At 45.6% G+C, this 23,386-nt stretch overlaps 1 protein-coding gene across 1 annotated transcript in view; it reads right to left on the reverse strand.

The window, feature by feature from the left end:
- The window catches only part of Blnk (B-cell linker), a 67,470-nt gene extending 47,120 nt beyond the window's left edge, over positions 1 to 20,350 (reverse strand). Inside the window, exon 1 of the mRNA NM_001025767.1 lies at positions 20,197 to 20,350. Within this exon, the coding sequence (NP_001020938.1) occupies positions 20,197 to 20,243 (47 nt within the window). The 5' untranslated portion in view covers positions 20,244 to 20,350. The remainder of the gene's footprint in view (positions 1 to 20,196) is intronic.
- Between the last annotated feature and the right edge of the window lie 3,036 nt (positions 20,351 to 23,386).

Here is a 23,386-nt window from a genome sequence, read left to right on the forward strand (position 1 = left end):
GGTCAGGTCCAATCTTCATAGTCAGGATATCTGTAACTTCTTCTTGTCACTTTGCTCTTTGCTTCCGATCACTCATGAACCACACCACTGCCAACCGGGAGCAGCGAGCAGAGGGGAAGCAGCAGCCTTCTTCCTTCTTTCTTCTTCCTTCTACCTCCTTCCTTCTCTTCTCCCTCCTCTTTCTCTTCCCTTTCCTCCTCTTCCTCCTCTCCTTCTTTCTCCTCTTCCTCCTTCAGAACACCCCCACCCCCCACCCCTGTCCCTCTCCAGAGTCCTCAGCCCGCAGAATGGCACCCCTGCCAGAGCACACACCAGGTAAATAGTCAGCTGCTGTGGATAATCTGAGGCAGCCCCATCATATCTCACACGTGGGGTTAAAATGAAAACATGTTTACATAATGTAACTGGGGTTTTTAAGAAACCAAAATTCTCCCTACAACTTGCTACCAGGGCAACTTCGTCATTTCTAATGGGTATTCTAGAAATCACTAAGGAGATAATGACAACACTGGGCACTATAACGTGAATGGCTGGAGCTGGAGACGCTGTTCAGTAGTGAGGAACATGCTGGTTCCTTACCCAAGCCTGGATAGGCAATTCTGCGTCTGTGGATGTAACTCAATGGTAGGACACTTGCCTTGTGTGCTGAAGGGCTTCATGAAATAAGATAGAGTCATCTGGGAAGAGGGAAACTCAATCGAGAAAATGTCCCTACCACATTGGCCTGTGGTCAAGCCTTGGGGTATTTTCTTGATTGATGATTGGATGTGGGAGGGCCCAGCTCACTGTGGCAGGTGATCCTGGCTGCTGTAAGACAGCAGGCTAAGCTGGCCATGAGGAGCAAGCCAGTAGCACACCTCCATGACCTTGAGTTCCTGTCCTGACTTCCTTCATGATGGAGTGTGACCTATGACTATTTTATATTAAACCAAATGCCCTGTGAGAAAGAAAAGCTGATGCAAAAAGTTTACGCACTATCTGATTCCAACTGTGTACGCTGTGGGGAAGGGAAACGCTACAGAGAATATGAAGGAACCGTGGCATCTACAGGCCCGGAGGTCAGAAAGGGTTCAGCGTGAAACAAACACCTATAAGGTTCTGTAACAGAAGACCCGTGGAGTGCACGTGACTGTGCAATGATGGCGTGGGAGGTACTACGGAAACAACCCTAAAAATGCTTGTCTCAATTCCAGTCTCCACTGGTAACATTCCTGGGAACCACCGCCCAGGCTTTCAAGGCTGATGCATAGACGCTTCTATACAGCTGAGGCCATTCTTGACCTTGCATTTTCTACTTAGTCTATGTATGTGTGCATATGGGTCATGCCCCAGAAATCTGTTCAGTTTTTGAGTCAACTCAAAATAAACACAGTGCATTTTTATTTCAACTGACACATAGAGGCTGACCATATTTGTGGGGTCCGTGTAGCATTTCAATACATGCATACATTGCATAGGGGTTCACACTGGGCCAAGTGTTACAGATCTCAAACAGTTGCCATTTCCCTATGGTAGAAACAAAAATAATTTCCCTTTGTCTAGAATGTCAGAACTTATTTGTACTATCAAACTATTATCCGCACTTAAGGGCTGACCTCATGCCCAACAGTAGATGGCCAACACAAAATGAACTCAATGATATTTTGGGAGGTTTTTGTCTCATAATGCTTTTGTACCTTATAGGTCTTTTGTTTATATATTATGGTTTCTGATTTTGTGTTTTATGGGATCTCTCTCTCTCGCTCTCTCTCTCTGTATATTATATATCCTTTTTTCTTTTTTTCCTTCCTATTCTGGCTTTTATTTCTTTTCTTTCTGTTTTTTTTTTTTAGATGATTTTAGATCACTCTTACAGTGACAGAGAGAGAGAGAGAAAAGGTGTGGATTTGGGTGGGTGGGGAGGTGGAGAGGATCTGGGAGGAGTTGTGGGAAAGAAACCATAATCGGAATGTATTATACGGACAAAATCTATTTTCAATAAGAAAAGGGGGAAACCCCTGTAATTTTAAGATTTATGATCAGCCTTTCCCCACCCTTTTTTCTCTACTTCCTTACCCCCTCCCCATTATGTTTTTAATGACTGAATAATATTCTATAACTTGTGTGATCGAATTTTATTTTTTGTTCATTGGTCGTGGGCACTCGGGTTGCTATTTCTTTGCTCCTGTGGACAGTGCTACAGTAAGCACGGGAATCCAGCTGTTTCTTGGACAAACGATTTCATTTCCTTCAGCATATGTCAAGCAGTGGGGTTGCAGGATCAGAGGGTAGCTTTATTTCTCTCATTTGGGGGGGGGGGTCATACTGCTTTCCACAATACTAACTACCAAAGTCTATTCCCACCACACTGTGTTCCCTTTGCTCCACACCCTTGTAATCCTCCTTCGTTTGATGGCGAGGGCCATGCAAGAGGAACAACAAAAGGCTTTGGAACTCATGGGATTCAGCCCACCGATTAGCATAGCCAGGATGGGTTCACCCCTATTGAGGCTTGACCCTGAGGACCACGTGTCCTGAGGACGTCAGGCTGTTATGAAGTTCTGTTCTGCTTGCTGCCCTCACGTCCCTCTTAATCTATGAGTTATACAAAAACTCAAAGAATGCTTCTAGCCCCTCACCAGACAGTATCTCTGGCACTCACAATAGGGCTTGATCTCTTTCAGGCATTGCTGCTGGAGCAGATTAATGACTCACTCACCACCCTAGGAAAGAACTTAGAGATGTAGATTTCTAGCCACCTAGAGAAAGCATTTGGAAAAGTAAAATTGTTAGTGAAGTGAGGTTATGACGTTTTTACTGCTGGCTCTGATGTAGAAAATGTTAGGGAACATCGTGAAGTGCAGAAAGGCTCACACACTCTTATTAGTTGAGCTAGGGACCTTCATGGTCAGGGCACAAGAACAAGGGCAGCACTGGCTGACGTGACTCTCCCTGAGGTGGGACTGGTGCTGAGTGATTTCTTACACCCATGTTTGCCCTCAGCTTCCTGATCTGATTTAATAAGAACTGCTGATGAGTGAGTGGATCTGCATTCTGAGGATTTAAGGTAGATGTGACTGATTTTTATGTAAAAGGTTAGATTTGTGATTCTTTTAAGATTACTTTTAAGGATAGATAATAAAACAATTAATCCTTTCTTTGTAACCACAAATTGTTGCCTTACAGTGAGAGAAACTGGCTGAGAAATCTCCCCGCTCACTCACATTGTTAACCTATAACAGGTTGCTTAGTTACGAATGGACGTGGGTCCTTGGGAAAGATTTGTTTTCTTTACCTGTACTACGTAATGTATTTCTTGTAAAGGTATCAGGGAACATATTGTTTTTTCATAGTCATTCACTAGAAGAAAACTAGGACACGATCACATTGTAATTTTATACTACTTGAAAGACATTGCTGGGATTTATAGGCCATAGGAGGAAGGATAAAGTTATTAGAACATTGTTCTATCTATCAAATATGTATGTATGTGTGTGTATGTATGTATGTATGTATGTATGTATGTATGTAAAACTTGTCTGGGTGTGTATTGGAGCTTGTTCCGTTCACCAATTGTATGAATGTATGTATGTATGTGTGTGTGTGTGTGTGTGTATGTATGTATGTGTGTATGAGAGAGAGAGAGAGAGATACTTGGAGCCTGCTTGCTGGGGCTTTGCTCCATCCATTCTATGTGTGAATGCATATGTGCTTGTCTGTTTATATGTATGTATGCATATATGTATATATTTGTATATATGAGTTTATTAGAGTATGCCTTTTGCTTCATTTATTCAATGTGTATATGTGTGTATGAATTTTCTCTTTCCTTTTCTTTCTTGCTTGCCCCAAGGAGTTAAGAGTTCAAAGTTTCTTATTGGTCACAAGGAGTGCCAGGTCCAGTGAATTAAGCTTTGATCCCGCAGAGAAAAATCTGCTGAGTAATTCTCTAATCACTGGCTGCTATAGGCAGCAGTCCCATCATTATCCGGACTGACCCCTGTCAGCGGCTCTAAGCACTGACCTCCAATCTGCTGCCTGCCTCGGTTCAACCACCCCACGGATGCCAAAGCTGGCTACTGGCAATTTGTTAGTGGCCATTCTAACTGGAGTGAGGTGATACTTCATTGCGCAGGAAACAGAAAGTGTCCAGGCTCCTGTTTCAGTCTACAGCATACAGCCCCTTCTACCTTAAACACGGGAGAAGAACAGGAGGGCGGGCTCTGGCTGCTGGCGGCTTGCAGTCTTCCTTTACCTCAGATTAACGAAACACACCCGCATGAGTGGTTCTCACCTGCCGGGTATTAGAGCAGCAATGTCAACCCACAAGCCACAAAGGACACTGACATCGTACACCATCTTGTCTTCCTTGGTGAGCACATGGGCAATTGATCTCATCACAAACTCCTCCATGGAGGATAAGCTAAGCTAAAGAAGGGGCCATAATTAATCTTTGGAGTGGAGTCACGCAGAGTTTGTAACCATCCTGATAACTAGGCCTCACTCCAGACCACTGAACCCAGAGTCATTGACCCTCAAGTGTGTCCAGTGCGTTGTTGAAGCTGAGAGCCTCAGACAGCATTATTAGGGGAGGAGAGCTCTGTGCACCCCCACCCCTCTGCTCTGGGGATCTGGTCTGAGAAAGTGCAATGGGGAGGACCACACAGAGCCCACTGACCACCAGAACATCTCTAGGCATTTGAGGGTAGAACAGATTCTGGAAGGATAGTTTGTGGGACACCAAGGTGAGGGCTTCTGGGGAAAGCAGCTATGCTGAGGAATAGCCAGTGACCAAACAGGAGTACAAGAAAGCTCACATTTTACAAGATTCATGCCCCATTGTCTTGTTATTAAATATAGAAGAGGATTAAAAAATGGTAGCATATGCCACAAGCATATTTTTAAAGCCTATCAAAGACATGGTGTGTGTGTGTGTGTGTGTGTGTGTGTGTGTGTGTGTATGGTGTGTGAGTGTATATGTGTATGTGTGTGTATGGTGTGTGAGTGTATATGTGTATGGTGTGTGTATGATGTGTGTGTGTATGTGTGGTATGTGTGTGAATAGTGTGTGCATGGTGTATATGGTGTGTGTGTATATGGTGTGTGTGTGAGTGTGTGTGTCTGTGTATGGGGTGTACATGGTGTGTGTGTATGGTGTGTGTGTGTGTACACGGTGTGTATGTGTGTGTGTGTGTGTGTGTGTGTGTGTGTGAGAAGTATCTTACTTTTCCTTCAGCTCACACTGCACTCACTAGACTGTGGAGAAGGGATAGGGCATGCTGGTATTTGCTCCACTTCTCTCTTCCCAGAGAAGACTGAATGCAAAGCGACCAGATCAGAGAATATCCCCTTGTGGGGACTAAGAGTCTCAAAGGAGGTCAAATCCTGCTAAGGGCAGATATATTATAGCATTATATTATATACCATATATCATATAGTGGAATATATATATATATATATATGTATATGGTTCCTTTCATCCATTTCAGCCCCAGCTCCAGGATTTCATGCTTCAGGAGCTGTGAGGTTTGCCCTGCCACCTGAGCCAATCTGGGCCTAAGTGCCCCTCCCAACACAGAAATGCCATGCCAGGCTTCAAGGCCTTGCATTCTGCTTCAAGGGCCTTCAAAGCACCTGTTTCTAAATCTCCTACTTCACCTGGCTATTCCCTTCCTCGTGAGCCTGCAGGAGCTCCCTAGTGTCCACTGAACCTAGCTTGACACTTTTATCTTGGCCAATTGTTACAGGAGCTCACCCTGATCTCTGTAGAAGCCCGTCACCTCAGGCACGCTTAGGACCTCTGTGGTGATACAAGTCGGGCGCCTGGTGTCTCTAGCTACTTGTTTCTAAGATTTAATTTGGAGTAATATTTTCTCTGTGATCCTCTCTCTGTCTTTCTGTCTCTGTGCATCTGTGCCTGTGTATAAAGAACACACCCAGTCTCATATATATGTTTTTATGTTTTTGAGACAGGGTTTCTCTGTCTAGCCCTGACTATCCTCAAACTCAAATTCGCTCTGTAGACCAGACTGACTTCAAACTCAAAGAGATCACCTGCTTCTACTTTCCGAGTGCTGAGGTTAAAGGCGTGCACCACCATTGCCTGGTGTGCAGCTTATATTTTAAATTAAAAATGTTTTAATGAACATTTCTACGTCTCTGGGATTTTTAATGTGTTGTTTCTCTCTTTCTACCATGTAAGTCCCAGGAACCGACTTGGTAAGAAGCAAAATTTACCTGCCAAGCCATCTTGCTGGCCTTTGTTTTGAGACAGCATCTCTGGTCCCTTTTGAGTGTTTACATGGTTTAATATTTTTGAATCTAGATTCTTTTTTTTAGATGTTACTTATCATTTTCATAGGACTTCCATTTTCAGTGTGGGGGCAGGGGCTGAATGAACTCAGGGCCTCACACTAGTCGTGTGCTATATCCCCAGCCCACATTTTAATTTTTACTTAAATTGTAATACACACTTAATTTAGAAAAAAAAAAAAACCTTCCAGGAAGCTATAGAAAAGGGGAAAAAATGGATCTTGTAATCCACTGTCCTTGGGTCATCAGGCTTGAAGCTTCTGAGCTCTCTCTCATCTAGCTGGTGTTTTGTCGGTGGGTCATGAACAGAAATGCCAGACACTCAGAGGAACAGGAAGTGCAAAGGCTCGGTGGTAGGATCATCGGGGACCTTTGGGGCTTGATAGGAAACTCCAGAGCAGCAAGGAGGATAGATATAGCAAGTAATAATTTAAAACAACGACAACAATAATCTATGCTTAAGCCGGCTAAGCACCGGCAACGCAGTCTCCCCTCCCCCATCGGGAGTCGCAAGCCTGTCCAGGTTCCTGCGGTTAGCTGTTGCTGAACCACTCACTCCGCACTCCCATGGCATCCGTCCCCTGCGGCTAGCCTGCCGAGACTGGCTACTGCTGGCTCTAAACCCCCAGCCCCGTAAAATGAAAACTCCAGAGGCTTGTAATTTATCAGCCAGATTTATAACAGTAAATCTTCCATCCCCAAAATACCCACACAAAGAACTCAAAACTTAATTGATAGAGATACAAGCTGCACACCTAGATTGGACAAATGTGCCCTACATTACTCTATTATCCTTCTACCTAGCTACCTAGGACTCTCTCAGGCCACGTGGATGTGGTTCGCCTTCTTCTTCCATATTCTCTCAGTCCGTCCCTGTCTCCTCTCTGTCTCTCTGTCTCTCTGTCCTCCCACTAAAACTTTCAGCTCCGCCTTCTTTTTCCACTGCCCAATCACAGGCCTTAGCCTTATCTGACTAGGATTTCACCTGACCTCACCTGTGTACAGACAGCAATCCACAGATTGAGGCTGCTATAAGAGGGACGCGGTCAAAAGTGAGGCTAACCCGATAGAGGCAGTCAAAACAGAGGCTAAGTGGATGGGGATAGTCAAAAGTGAGGCTAACTGGACCGGGGCAGGTACTAAAACCTTCCTACAGGGTCATGATGAGATAAGTCCCAGGCAGCCGGAAGTGCTCATGGACCATTCCTGGGGCGTATCTTGATTAAGGGTGGGGTGGGGTGGGGTGGGGTGAGGACACTATGTGCAGGAGACACTGGTGACCATTCGGACATCTCTCTGCTGAGCCTGCACGCAGAATAGTGAACATACGGAAGACACAAGGAAGATGTGAGGTTTACTCCTGAAAAGTCAGGCTGACAACTTTCAAGTGGAATATTGCTGTCCAGCTGGGGAAGCAGCTCAGGCGTAGAGCGCATTAAACACAAGGCCATGGGTTTTAGCTCTGTCACAGAAAGAGAAAAGAAATCTCTAGTGTTACAGTTCTGCTCGCGTGCCATGGTGGAAAAAGACGAACTGCGGCACCTCCCTGCCTTCATTTAAAATTTGTTTCTCTGTGTGTGACGCTCGCATGTGATTTGTGTGCACATGTGTGTTGGTGCATGTGCAAGGAATCATCCTCTATCTCTCTTCCACCTTATTCCCTGAGGAGGGTTCCTCAAAGCCAGAACTCCTCAATGTAGCTGCTCTTGCTAATTCGTTTGCTCTAAGAATCCTCTGCTGCTGCTTGCCAGGGCTGGGATTCCAGGCGGGCCACGCCCACTGGGTATCTCACGGGCTCCAGAGACCTGAACCCTGGTCCTTAACCTGGCACAACAGGGGCTTTAACTATGAGTCATCTCTGGCCTCTCGGTTCAAGTTTAAATATTAAGTTTTTAATTTATACATATACATATATATATATATATATCAAAATATTATTTACTTCTTTTTCCAGACTATTCCTTTAAGTTTGGTGTCACGAGTTTTTGTTTTTGTGTGTTTGTCTTATTTAATCCACAATTCAAGGAGCTCGCCAGGCTTGGAATCCAGAATTAAACTGAATACAAACCCCGCTTTCTGTGATGTAGGATGGGGGGGACTCCTCATTTCATGGCTTGCCCAAATCCTCTGGCCTCTGAAAACTCAGAGCAGAGACACAGAGAAAAGCTGAGGACTGACTCAAATGAGACATCCCTGGCTCCTGACCCACCATTCTGAAACAGACAGTTTGTTCTGTTATTTGCATGCCACAGACAACCCCCAACGGGCTTCTTGTTCTCCCTCTTGATGTCTAGCCTCCTTCCTCCATATTCTGGCCTCAACTTCCCCATGCCCACCTCCTCCAGCTTGACCTTCCTGTGGCATCAATGGTGTTAGATTTAGATTTGTAAACTCAGCACCCACAGCCGCGTCCTTCTGAACAATGTGGTGTAATTATTGAGACATTTCACTGGTTCCTTTCATGGGGGGTCGCCATAGTAGGTCTCCTAGGGCTCCTATCCCACTTTATTGATGCAAATACTGAGGCCTAGAAGGAACATGGTGCTGTTTCAGATTGACTAGCTTTGAAATTCAGGCTCCTTATTTGGTCTATGAAGTCACAGAAATTTAGAAGCAGCAGAGACCTTGCCATGTTCTGGGTCAGTCTCCCTTTTGCTACAAGGGAGAGAATTAATTTCTGGGGAGATTTGGTGACTGTCCCAGGGTGAGCTTAGTAGAAAATTGCTTTGTTTCTTTTGTGCAAACATTCTCCCTACTCTTTCCCACCTGGCTCAGGTCCCCTGCTGGGATATATGCTGTCCTATGGGAATGAGGTACCTCCTCCATCCCGGGCCACAAACCAGAACTCTGACTGAAGCACAGAGTGGGCAAGACAGGGCTCAAAGACTGACCCACCCTCAGGCCAGTCCAGAGCCTTGGAGAAGGAACCAGAACAGAAATAACCCTTGGCCTTTGTTCTGTATCATGAACCAGGTATTGCATGTGTCACAACCTCCCTGCTGTAGCTCCTATTTTTACTCCATTTTCTATCATGACACGAACATTCTTAACCATTATTTTGTACATCTACAGTAGGGTAAAGCATATTCATGCTGCTATGGAATCCCCACTTATAGAGATGACACCATGTAGTCAGAGAAATTTAAGGATTCATGTAGTCCCATTGCAGTAAGGGGTGATACACAAACTGAAATGTGACCTCAAAGTGCATATATCTGGGCCCCTCTGGGTGGCACGCTGATTTGTTTCAACTGGGGCCCTTTTCTGGGGATGTGACCAGCTACACCATGAGCCTCTATGGCCAGACTCCACTCTATTTTTGAAGATGACACACAGTCCCCCTACCTGCCCTGCATTCATACTGGAGACACTTGTGTCCCCATCCCTGCCCGGTTATCGGCTTCCAAGGTCAAACATTGTGCTGAGTTCTTGGTGCATCTCAGCCTTTGGCGAGGGGCAGAAAGAAAAGAGGAAGAGGCAGATGGCCGTGGGAGGTAAGGAGAGAGGGTAGTGTGTGAGAGTAGAGGGGGATGCTGTGGGGCTCGGCAGGCCTGGAACATGTTGGTAGTGATTGAGCAGAGAAGCTGGAAGGAACACCATTACTCCCATTCTCTACCATGACAAGAACATTCTTAATCTGGCCCCTGGAGTCTGGAGCATAAAACCCCTGTCTGCCTGACACCATACCTCACAGCTAACAGCCACTAACCATGGAAGGTAGATCACAAGTGTTTCCAGCCTCCTTCCTTTATTTTCCCGCTGACATCTACAGCTATTTGCTGCTGGTGGCTGTCGTGTCTGGGCTGCTGAGCTGGGTTATAAACAAAGAGAAATTGGGCTGCACTTGGAATGATCAGGAACAGGGAGGAGTCTACCAATATCAAGTATCTTGTCCAAACTCCTGATTCCACTTACCCTGTCAAGGGCAAATTGGCTGGGGACTCTCCTCATTGAGACAGATTGGCTGACCATAAACCTATGCTATCCTGTCTTCAACATGTTCTTGGAAGATTTGCCACTTGATATGACCACAAAAATCGCCATGGTTCTTCCTCTTCCTGATTTCAGTACTTAGAAGACCTTGGTGCCTTCAGGGCTGCAGCTTTTTCTGTTCTCTGAGCATGCGGGGCTCTGTTGTCGTTGGCGTTATCAATTTTTTAAAAATCTATCTATCTATTCATCTATCTAGCTATCTATGAATGTGTCTATCATCTATCTATCATCTATCTCTATCATCTATGTATCTATGTATCAATTTATGTATGTATGTATGTATATTTGTATGTATGTATCTATCTATCTATCATCTGTCTATCTATTATCTATCTATCTATCTATCTATCTATCTATCTATCTATCTATCTATCTACGTGCGCACACACACACAGATGTTCGTGTGCTCTATGGTGCCATGTGGAGATTAGAGTACAACTCTGGGAATCAGTTCTCTCCTTCCACCATGTGGTCTAGGGAATGGACCTCAGCTTGGCAAGCATGTGTGTTTACTCACTGAGGTGTCTCTCTGGCCCAAACAAGTTCTTGATTTCACCATGTAGATGGTAAAATTTAGTAAACTCGCATGGTCATACAACCACTGTCACCATCCAGATGCACAGAGAAGTCAGTAAGAGCTTTAAAGCATATTATTATCTTCAATTTACTTTTGAATAGCTTTTTAAAAAATGAATAGCTTTTGTTTTAGTGTGTGTGTGTGTGTGTGTGTGTGTGTGTGTGTGTATGTGTGTGTGTGTGTGATTATATGAGACTGTGTGGAGGATTGAATGCAAGGCCAGACACTTTCTGTGGGAGGCAAGGCTCTTCCACAGAGCTCACTCTCAGCACTGCTATTATCATTTAAGAAATGACAACATTTATCCTAAAGTATAGCACTAGGCATATAGATCCAGTTGGCATGGCAACTGTGAGAGCCTTGACCGTGAATATGCTGTAGAGCCAGTAGTCCTTCCATTACTTAATACAATTAATACAGGCTTAAACTAAAACAACCTTTACAAATCACATGTATGTAGAATTTACCTTTCTAAGAATTTAGCATTCCACTTTCCATTTTCTTTTCTGTATGTTGGTGGTTTTGTTTAGCTTTGTTGAGACAAGACCTCATAAAACCCAAGCTGAGCTGGAACCGACTATGTGGGTCATAAGGGTCTCGAACTCTCTGTCTGCCTCATTGCTTTGCCCTGTCTAGTGTTGGCATGGTGTGCCACCATGTTTGGCTTTCCATTTATTCTTTCAAAATATATTTCTCGGGGACTGAAAGATGACTCCATGGTTAAGAGCACTTCTACAGGACCCAGGTCCAATTCCAGTACTCATAACTATCTGTAGTTCCAGTTCCGCTGGATCTGACACCCTCTCTTGCCTCCTTGGGCACTAAGAGGGAGGGCAAATGACACACAGACATACATGGAGGCAAAGCACATACGCAAAATAATTTTAAAAGGAAAGTATATTCTCCTATACGTGCTTGACTCTATCACATATACATAGAACGACATTATTTCTTATCTCCTGGTTTCTGTGTGTGTGTGTGTGTGTGTGTGTGTGTGTGTGTCTGTATGTATATGTATATACAAATGTATAAATTTTTGTACTTAAAAACAAACATTACTCTTCTTGCTACATAATTTTCTATACCTAAACCAAGTATAGGTTTTGTTTTCATTGTTGTTTTCAGTAGTGGAGATTCAAGGGTCAAGGGTCAAGGGTCAAAGGTCATTCATGCTAGGTAAGTACTCTATCACTAAGCTATAACCCCAGTTCCTCCTTTTACTTTTTATTTTGAAATGGGGGTCTTTCTAAGTTGCCCGGGTTGGCCTGGAACCTGTGGCTTTTTCTGCCTTGATAATTTGAGTGCAAGCGATTACAGCTCTCAGATTGTTTAAAGCCGTGGTTCTCAGTCTTCCTAATGCTGTAACACTTGAATACAGTTTTTCATGCCATGATGACCCTCAACCACAAAGTTATTTTAGTTGCTTCTTCACAACTGTAATTTTGCTACTGCTATAAATCATAATGTAAATATCTGTGTTTACCAGTGGTCTAGGCAACCCCTGTGAAAGGGTCATTCAATCTCCAAAGGGGTCACAACCCACAGGTTGAGAGCCACTGGCTTAAAGCATGTGTGGGGACATAGGAAAAGACTCATTCTACGCCTAAGCCTAGATCCCTCAAGTCTGCTCTAACAACCGTAGGCATAGCCTCTTACCTGGGAACTCTGTTCCCTTAGGTATGTCTTCACCTCTCACCTCCTTATCTACAGTAGTGTTCTGTTCACTCAACTCATAACCTTGTTGACTAAATAATCCTCTGTGCCAGAGGCAGGGCATAGCATCTGCTTCTGGGTCTACGCTAGCTGTGAGAGCAATGGTTCCTGGCTGGTGCTGGTGTCGGAACAGCGAGGGTCCATAACTACCACAGACTTAGTGACGTGATTCTGGAACAGAGCCTCAAAACACTGCAGACAGCGCTAAGGACATGGTTTGGTGCATCAGGGAAGTTGGGACTGGTTATTTGGGGGAAGAGGATATTCCCACAATTGTTTTTTTTTTTTTTTTTTTTGTTCACTGTAACAGTGTTCCTGTTATACACTGGGTATTATTAGTACATACTATTACTTCTATTTTCCAGACGGATGAGCCAAGGTTAAATGGATTTAGTGCCCTTTTCAAAGAGTGCGAGCTAATTAGTGCAGGGCAGGCTGCCAGACCTGGGTCTGCTTGATACCAGCCAACATGAATTCTTTTTCCATCATACAGAAGACACTTTCCCAGGACGCCTCCTAAATTATACTGCTCTAGTGAGGCATGCCTGCCTACCGGTAAAGCTAGCTATGCTCTTTGTAATTATAACTTACCCACAGACAATGGGAACCACTACGGGCTCAGCCACTATAACACACATCAGTGTGTGGTAACACTCAACCTAGTCAGTGGAATTCAAGTTTAGGCTTGAAAATTTGCAATAAGTGTAACTACTCCCAAGTCTAGCTTGGAGGTTTCTGACAAGTGAGCAGGCTCCTTTTAATTCATTTTTATTACTTTATGTGTGTGAGTGTTTTGCTTGCACGTCTATCTGTATGACTGTGAACCACATGTGTGCCTTGTGCCTGAGGAGATGGTAACCTCCAATGTGGGTGCTGGGAATCAAACCCCAGTCCTTTGCAACCATAAGAGCTCTTAACCACTGAGCTGACTGTCCAATCCATCCTTTGTAGCTTCTTAAAACAGTTGTCTGGGGCGTGTATACAACACTGTCTAAGCTAGAAGGTTCTGTTGGCCAGTACATCGCTCAGGGAGAGGGAAAGAGAGAGAGGATGGTGGGTAGCCTACTTTCCCTCTTCATCAAAGGCAGCATGGAGGTGTAAGTGTTAGAGGTGGGTTTGATGGCACTAACTTGCACGCATGACTTAGTCTTTCTGGTCTCAGCTGTCCTACTCGAGATACAAAGGGGCTTGAGAGATGTCTCTCATGTTCTAGGAAGGCGGGTCTCAGTACTTCCTTGTAGCCATCTTTACATAGGCAAGCAGGCATGCTACAACATTGACACTTTGACCAGCACTGGCTGCATATTTCCAGCATAAAATGGCCAGACCTCTCATCGAAGTGACTAAAGCCTGTGACAGCAGAATGTTGAACTACATGTGAGTCTTTCAGTGTGTGTGGCCGTGTACCCAAGGAAGATCAGTAGCTTGGCTGCATGTATTCTGCCTGCTTTGTGTGAGGGAGGGAAATCCAAAGGTCTAGGGACCCCAGAGAAGTTTTCTGGAGGTAGAGAAGCTCCTGGGTTACTGAGGTCACTTCATCAGGCAAGCGGTCAACAGAGAAGTGTAGCCCAGCAAGGGGACACCCAGTGTTCTAACCCTGGCTTCTTTGCTTTTGAAATAGGCATTGGTGAGCACACGCTGGTCTGAGGGAAATGGCATTTTAAAGGTCTACGCCATTGTCATGGTCATGGAGAGTTGTGAGAATATCAGAATGAAAACTAAGGCTGCAGGCATAGCTGCCAGTGTACTGTTTCAGAGAGGATTACCTCAGGGTGGGGCAGGTGAACGGGACAGGGGCCTGGAGGAGGACACCTCCAGGGAGCAAACACCTCTCAGCTGTGGAATAAGATTTGGAAAAGAAGGGAGAAAGACAAATGTACCCCAATTATCATGGTTTACATGTCAAAGGTCCCCCCATAGGCTCACGTGTTTGATGAAGTCTTGGAAAACTGTGGAACTTTTGGGACCATGGCCTAACCATCAGAAGTGGGTATCTCAGGGCAGACCTTGAAGGTAATATCCATTTTTGGTTCTATCCTAAACTCATTGCTTCCTGATCTTTCAAGATGTAACCAAGTCATGCTGCAGGTGCCCAGTTTTGTTGACCAAGCCATACCCTCCCCACCATGATTGGGTTGTAAACAAAGCCTCATCTAAGTTGTTCTGTCTGGTATTTGTGTCACAATGATGAGAGAAATGGCAAATACACTGATGGAAGGAGACCCAGCACCAGCCAGCACAGAGGCTGCTGCCTTACCATGGAGTTGGGGAGCTGAGAGGGCATGTGAGACCTAGAAGACAGCCCCAATGTCACCTTTTAGGTATTCCCACTCTCTTGGAGGGGCCCTTGAGAGGAGGGATGGAATTTCACCACCTCCCTCAGGCTACAGTTCTGGAGTGATAGATATCATTTCCCTCCCCACACGCACACATACACCCACTCACCAAACGTGTTACCGGTCCCTAGGATCCTGAATCCCTGGGGACCTAGGAAATCCAGCAAGGCTATGGGATGGGAAAAGTAATTCCATCCCTGGGTCTTTAAGCATCGTCATCCAACACAGCAAGCAGAGAAAAGCAAGGCTACCCCTGAAGGAGCCAAATGCCACAAACAAGGGTAATTAAAACATGATGTCCCGCTGCAGCACATGCAAACCTCGAGCTTTGGACTAAGCTAAGTAAATGGAGCACAGAGAGACAAACACAGCCTGAGTCCAGGTATCTGAGGCTCCTAGAGGAGACACAGGAGACTATGGTTGAGTGGGAGGGCAGTGGGAGCCTACTGTTTTGATTAGTACAGAGGAGTCCCGGGGACGGATGGTGATGGCGGTTGCACAAGTTCATGAACGCACCCAATGCTACTCAACTGTACACTAAAAAGGGTTCAGGTGGCGACTTTCATGTTCCATGCATTTCGTCAAAATGCAAAGGGGGAAATACAGAAAAATAAGGAGGAGCCACTGGGGTATAATTATAAGCTCTGAGAGAGGCACCTGTGACATTCCGTTGGAGCAGGCTTAAAGGCTTTATTGAGGCTCCGATAACAAAGGGCAGGAGCCTTGAAGCTCCCCCAAGTTCAGAGGAAGGAACTAGGATCAGCTAACAGCCTCGAACACACCACTTAATGCGAGGTAGGCCTGGATCCTTCATATAAAATCAGATAAACCATTTCCCAAGACCTTGTTAAGATCAAAGACGAAGAGTCATTTTATAGGGGGAGGGGAAAATAAGGAATTGACTTATAATAGCGCCAAGTAAAACTCTTAACAGAAAAAAAAATTGCACTCTCAAAATCTACTCGTAACACCTGATGGGTGCTCATGAGGAAGACAGCCTTGGGGATACCACGATGGCTGAGGGAGGATCCCTGCAAATCCGTGTCTCGCAAACACTGCTGCAGATTTGCATAGGTGACTAAGAAGATATTAAAGGGTAGATAACGAGTGTGTGAGATCAGCCCTGCATCTCCTTAACCTGTTCTTTTCATCCTCAAGATACAACACCTTACTTCTTTGGGACCCGAGGCTGGTAACTGGCAAGTGAAACCAGACCTTTGGAGTCAGCCCCACCTTCTTCTGAATACATCAGAAGTATTTCTCAAGGCTCAAGGGACAGCACACGAGCTTAGAAAAAAAATTGTAAGGTGTGTGTCAGAAATGCTACACCCCCATGCTTACAGGGTCACAGAGCTCAGGACTACAGAGAGCTTTGGGAATTGTTAGACCAAATCACCTACTTTGTGGAGGGGTGTAGAGCAGACACCATGGGAACATGGGATGGTGAGGAAAAGAACATAGATAGAAGAGAAATAAAGGAAGGCCACAGGGTGTGGCAGGTGAGTAGGACTGAGAGCACGGAGGATGAGTCAGAATTAGGGCTGCTCATGAAACCATTGTCAGAAACAGGGAGGGCCTGAGAGGAGGGAGGTAGAGGCGGAAGCTGGAAAGAAAGCTGAATTGGTTTCTAAAGAACTTAATGTGGGAAGTCAAGGAACTGAAAACCCTAATGGAAAATTTCAGGACATGAAGAGAGAGCAATATCCCAGAGTCTATCAGAGAAAATCTGAAGGTAAGACCCTAGCCAACAAGGCCTGGACACCTGTGACAAGAGCCTTCTGTCCCGAGAAGTTTCACTGGCTACTAAGACGAGGCCTGAGAGACATGTGTGCCCTGTCTACAATCCATGCAAAGCTAAAAGCTGCAGATGCCAGACTCAATAACAAAAATGTTCTAATAGAAAGAAGAAATGAAACTAGCAGGAGACATGCCAGGGGCCAGCATAAAGTCTTCTGCTTATGTCCTGAAAGTCATTTGCAAGCTACGAAATTGATAAGAACAATCATGAAGGCTACATTAATAACTATTAATTTTTATACCCAGTAATTATGGCACCAGGGTCATAATGTCAGTTGCTTCATGGGACAATTGATTTAATTCCAACAATAGCTTTATGACATTGGTGCTATTATTATAACCTCTGTGGTCTTACAGGTGAAGAAACTGGGGCCAAGAAAATGAAGTAAACTTAAGCCTGGCTTGACCAGCCTTATGTCAAAGACATTTTCCATGTTGACAAACAAATGGGTTCGTGTTTGTGTGTGTTACAGAGGGAAGTACCCAAGTACAAATGATCCATTATCGGGGAAGCTGTTTAAAATGTAAAATTTCATTTTCAAGTTAGTAACAGTAACCCAAAGAGAACGGCTCTTCAGGATTGTAGATTCCCAAATGCTCACTCAGTAACATGGTACTTGTGCGCGCCTAGGGATGCTTGATGTTGAAGAACTGAGAACCTGGGTCTCTGATGAGTTTGTGATGATGTCACTACCTTCTAAAACTCAAAGGGAAATCATGGCTAAGTACAAAGTAATGAAAGTCTGGAAATATATGTTGACAAAGACGTGGCCCCGTACATTCCTGGCCACCTCTACTGCCTCAGTTCCAGTACATGGAACATCGGTCAGTGAGTACCTCCCGGGGTGCCTTGGGAGACTTCCATCCTCACACTGAGGATCTCCTACACACACACACACACACACACACACACACACACACACACACACAATCCTGCCTGTGTTTGCTTCCTTGGTTCACTCTGCTTCTCTTCCTGGTCATCCCTCTGCTTCCAGTCTCTCTCGAGACCTGGACATGTAGCCCCTGGGTCTGGGTCATTCCACTGAGCCCCTTTCGTGACTAGAATACTCACTGTATGGCTTTATTACAGCATTGCTGTTTGCCTGGCTTCATTTTGATCACACTCCTCTATAGGCTTTGATGGGTTTGAAAGACTCCAAACACCACATTGCAATCTGGAGCCAAGTAACTCTCTGGGCAACCTTCTAAACTGCTGTTGACCAGTCAGGAGAGGGCACACAGTCTCCCTTTTCACTTCAGTGTCTTTAACTCTAGATGCTTGGGATCCTTAAGTTCCTTGCACGCCCAGAACCTGTGCCTTCAGCTTCCCCTATGCAGTCCGTCCTGTTCATTCTGTAACAGAACAAACGCTGCCCAACCCTCCCCCGCCCCCCTGCTAACTTCTCACCAGGTCACCTATTTACAGAAAACATTTTGGGTGGTGTTTTGAGTTGTTTCGTTTACAGTCGCATTTCTTTGCAATCTGACTGCACATCTCATCAAAATGGGCTGAGTCTGGGCAGACAACTCAGTAACCAAGTGCAGGAAAACGTTGCTTTGCTCTCAGCAGATGGGCGTAGCATGTGATTATCTGCAATATAATTTTGGCCGTCTAGCCTATAATATGATTACATAATGCCCACCACCCACTCCATGATTAGACTGGACTTTGTCCCATGGGGGAGGGATCCTAAGGTGATTAAAATTCTATTGCTCTCTTTGTTTTGACTCTCATCTAGGTTCCCTGGAGCACCTTCTGAGGCTCTGGGCGGCTTTAGGTTAGGGACCGTTGGGACCTCTGCTCAGAGCAGCCCCTGCACGAGACCTTGTCAGTTCTCTGCCACATCTGACCGCTCCCTGCATGTCCCTCCTCACTGCTGTGCCCCTAACTCTAGACGCTTGGGATCCTAACATTCCCAGCACCCCCAGAACTCGTGCCTTCAGTTTAACCATGCCAGTTCTCTCTCTAACAGCACAAACACTGCCCAACTCTGTATGGTTAGACACCACCCACCTCATTCTTTTCAGCTGGCCCCACCAGACAGGACCAATGTCCCAGGGCCCTCTCACCCTATACGTTCCACTCCATGGCCTCTGCTGGGCAGAACTTTCCTCGCTAGCGCACATTTGAGACTGCGCTTACATCAGATTGTGCATGTGAGCTTGCAGCCTCCTCAGCGTGTAACCTGTCCCCCCAGTTCTCCGTCTGCTTTTTCTCAGCTGCCTCTCAAAAGCTTAACTCTTAAAGCATCGTCTTCATGAAAACTTCTCTGCAACTTATTATTTCCACTGTTTCCTCTCCACCCCTCCCCTCCATGAGATGCCCAGCAAAAGACGTAGGGTGCCTGTGGGACCTTCTGACTTCCATGTTAAGGACTCTGTGGCTCTCCTGGGCATGCTCTATAAAATGGCTGACCAGCCGATGCTGCCCTCTGATCTGGACCCCTTAGTACATCTCAGTCTGCCTCTTACCAAACCCCTTAGAGTGAGAAGACCCACATGCTGCTGTGGAAGACTGTCCTTCTACCAACTCTATATTCTTTTCTTGTCATTTGTCTCAGAATCTCCAGTTCTCCAGCTCCTAAGTATGACCTCATGAAAGTCCAAAGTTCCAGTCTGCACACGGAATATAACACGTCCTTAAACATTTTGAGTTCTGGCCTCAGAAAGTCATCATCAGCACCACTCCAAAAGACAAAGTTCTCCAAACTCAAAAATTGGGAAGTCGTCTTTGCATGGTCTCTTGACTTGTGACTTAGGCCACTGCTGGCTTATTCTTGTTAGCATATATGTATATTTTAATTGCCAACGCTGCCTTTAAAATGATTGTTGTTATCATTAGTATATGTGCATGTGTGAAATGTGTGTGGGCATGACCAGTCAGGGAATGCGCGTGCCAGGCAGTGAGTATGGAGTCAAAGGCCAGCCTTGTGGAGTTGCTTCTCTCTTTCCATTTTTATCTGGGCTGTGGGCATAGACCTTAAGTCACCAGGCCCGCATGATCAGCACTTTGTCCAATGAGCTAGTGGACTGGCCCTTAAGCACTTTTTAAAATAGATAGTCATGAGGGTTTTAGAAAGGCCTGTGGTTCCCCCAGTAAACTTAGGATGAACATCCACAAAACAAACAAGAGACAGTGACTGACAGTGACCACACATGCTCTTCACGCAGTGCACAAGCCCTTCCCCCAGCAGCATCTTATTCAGACCCAGAAAGCTGACTGTGGGTAGCATGTGTGCCATCAAATTTTCTATCTTCTTGCCTTTCCAGAGCTTCACCCTTTGTCCTATCGCTGGCAAAAACCCAGCCAAAGCAGGTCCCTTCACTCTTCCTACACATTTCTTTAAAAACCTGACCTACTTCCCTATCGCCACTGCCAACCAATTCCTCGGAACTGGTCAAGTATTCCATGGTTTTGGTACCTCTGAGCCCTTGGAGGAGCACTAAAGGGGAGAGAAGAGGAATACAGATCCAAAGGGAAACTCTTACCTCAGCTTCTGACTGGCAGGGACAGTTATTTTATTCAGTTTGTCCATTTTTCTTGAGAGGGGCTGTGGAGTCGCTGTCCAGAGGGATGTCAGCAGCTCCTGGGCTTCCTGGGGAGCAGCATGGTAAGACTCTGGCCTCAAGGGCTCATGCCACTGGAACTGACTTCTGAGAGCAACCGCAGGCTGCTGGCAAACACCCCTACACAGGGGAAGTAAAACTCGCTGGAGCACATCGCCAAGTTTCGTGTTTCTACGAGGTCATGTGATCCAGCGAGTCAGCCAGCCTGGATGATTACTGTGCGTTGTGTAAACTTCAGTAGTGAAACCTTATTGGGCATGCAAATCCCTTTTCAGCAGCTCTCTTTTATGATCAGGTTTGTTGCCAGGTTGGAATAAGCTTCTGGTTGACTGAGCACGACTTCCTGTTTGTCCCAAACCTTAGGTAGTCCCTGTTTTCAGCAGATGGCCAGAGTCATCCTGCCACTTCTCAGGTACCAGGAAAAGCTGAATAATCGATGATATCTGGATGACTGTTGGGGGCTTTCTGCTCATTTGCATAAAGCCGTGAAGAAGCCTTTTCTTCTTAGATAACAGAGACACGAATTGGACAGCTCTTGGAGCCAAGGTCACAGCAGTGGTCATTTAAACTGTGATGGGTAATTCTTTGTGCGAGGTCAAGGTCACTCAGGGGTAGAGATAGGTGACTCCATCCTACGCTATGTGGAGTCAGGAGTTGCCTCGTCAAAAGCTTGACATTCTTAAATAAAGCCAAGATATACTCAGAAGTCAGCTGAGAGCAAACCCAGCAATTTCCAAGCACATGACATCAGGAAGATACCTCCTAACTCCCCTCGGCGTCTGTGGCCTCTCATCAGACCGAACATCATGCATCCCACACCTGCCGCTGACCCCATCCAGACAGCTCTGCTGCCCTCCTCAAGAACCCCCAATTCCTCTGTCTACTCTGCAAGCTTCTGATTTAGCTGAGTTAAAGAGCAGAAAGCAGTCTAGGGCTAAGAATTTTTTTAAAAAATGAGAGCGGGGTGTTCTTTCTCCCCTTTTTACCCGAACACCCCCACCCCAACTCCTGTCACCTGGCATGTCCTGGTCACCTTTGTGAAAGGAGATTATGTTCCAAACTTTATCAAAGGACCATTGACCTGGGTCTAAAGAATGCATGGGAGTTGGGGGAACAAAGTAGAGGGACTTTGGTTATCTCTCATGTTATAGCTACAAGGCCTGGCTGAAGAGAAAGTGGGAAGGCGGACCAGGCAGAGAAGGGAGGACAGGAGATGGAGAGCAAAAGTGGATTTCTTCTCCCCTGGGTTCTTTGTTCAAACAGAAGTCCTTCTATCTTTCCGAATCCTTGACTGTTCTCATTCCTGCTCTATATCTGAATTTCCCATTCTTCAGGACGTCCGAGAGCTGAAGCTTTAGAGCGGGTGAAGAGTGAGGTCCTTCTGCAGGAGAGTAGGTCATCATGAGAAAAATGCAAACGCTTGCTTCCTGTAGCTAGCTGTTGGCTTTCTCTAGTCAGGCAGTTCAGTTTTCTTGCAATATATCCTGAAGGAGATCAGTTCCCTGCCCTGCCCCTCCCACGGTTCTTAACCGAAAGGAATACGAGGAAAAACATGTTTGATGTCATCAAGGGTCAGGAAAGTCCGGCCAATGGGTTGATAATAGCCTTTTGTTCCCTCTGAATTATTGTAAAGTGCTCCCAATTGACCCACTGACTTTCCTCTCCACCAACTCTGCTTAGCACCTGGTCTGGCAACTTCTTTTTTTCCCCAGAGAAAGAGAGAGGGGTGAGGGTTACACTTCTGCTTTTTCTTTTTACAGCCATTTGTCTTTCTTCTTTTTACTGTATTCAGACTGACACGATGAAAATGAGAAACTGCTTTTCCAGGCCGGTGTGTGTAGTTCTGCCCTCTGTGTGGAGGGTCACAGCCCAGCAATCCAAGCCTGACCCAGTGACTTTCCAGCCACCATGGCTTGTCAGGAAGGACTGAGCATGAATGGGAGCCAAATCTCAGCTACAGACTTATTAATGGAGTGAGACTACACTGGGTGACCCCGAAGCCTAGGCCTTGAAGAGCGGCCAGGCCCAGTCTGTGACAGCAGGTACAGAGATGACTGAATTGACAAATTAACAGGACAGATGCCCAGTCACAGCCTTTTACCAACTGGGATTCTTATACACCACTGAGAGAGCCACAAAGCACAATCACATCGGAAAGAGTTTAGTGCTAAATGGTGTACATATTTGTGAGCAGGGGGTAGGTCATGGGTCTGTAAGGCATTTCTGCGTTGATACACCGAGGTCACATGCAAGAGTGCTCAGTGAAACACCACCTCCTTTATGGCCTTGTGCAGGCCATGCAAGTGCTGCACCACTGAACGTGAGCTTCCTTTCCTGTTTCTAACAGGAAAAACAAAAACCCAGTCCTGGAAACGGCCCAGTTGCCCATTAACAGGACAATAATGAGTGGTTTGTGCCACATTTACATAAACAAATACTATTTAACAGTGGAAAACCAGTGAGCTCCAGTTATACACCCACGAATAAATAGCAAAGATAGCATTCTTCTCTTTAAATGTATTTTATTACTACTTTATGCAGATTAGTGCTTTGCCTGTATGGACGTCTACACACCTCCTGGAACACTTCTGCGGGGAGCGGGTGGGGGCGGGCAGAAAGCATTAAATTCTCTGGAACTTAAGGTACAGACAGTTGTGAGCCTCCATGTGGTTGCTGAGAATCCAACCCCGGTCCTCTGGAAGAACACAAATGCTCTTAACCACTGAGCCACCTCTCCAGCCCCAGTTTTTAAAAATACGATTTATGCAATAAAGGCAAACTGAAGAATTGAACGTACGAGCCTACAAGATGGCTGAGTGGGTAAGAACATGTGCCACAAGTCTGACTCCTGAGTTTTTCCAGGTCCTACACAATAAAAAGAACTCCTACGAGTCGCCTCTGACCTCCAGGTGTCGGCAGCGGAAACACGTGAGCACACACAGAAGTAACATGTAACCCATGCCTCCTAGAAATGACTGTCTAAACACAGCCATACAGTGGAAATACCAATAAAAATTCTAGGTGCAGAAAGGGGAAAAAGCTCATGGAGTTCTGTAGGTGACTAATGACTTCTGACAGAAGGAAGTTAGCCATTCCTAAGGGCAAGCCTCTC

This window comes from Rattus norvegicus, chromosome 1, assembly GCF_036323735.1.
Source record: "Rattus norvegicus strain BN/NHsdMcwi chromosome 1, GRCr8, whole genome shotgun sequence".
NCBI classification, from domain to species: domain Eukaryota; kingdom Metazoa; phylum Chordata; class Mammalia; order Rodentia; family Muridae; genus Rattus; species Rattus norvegicus.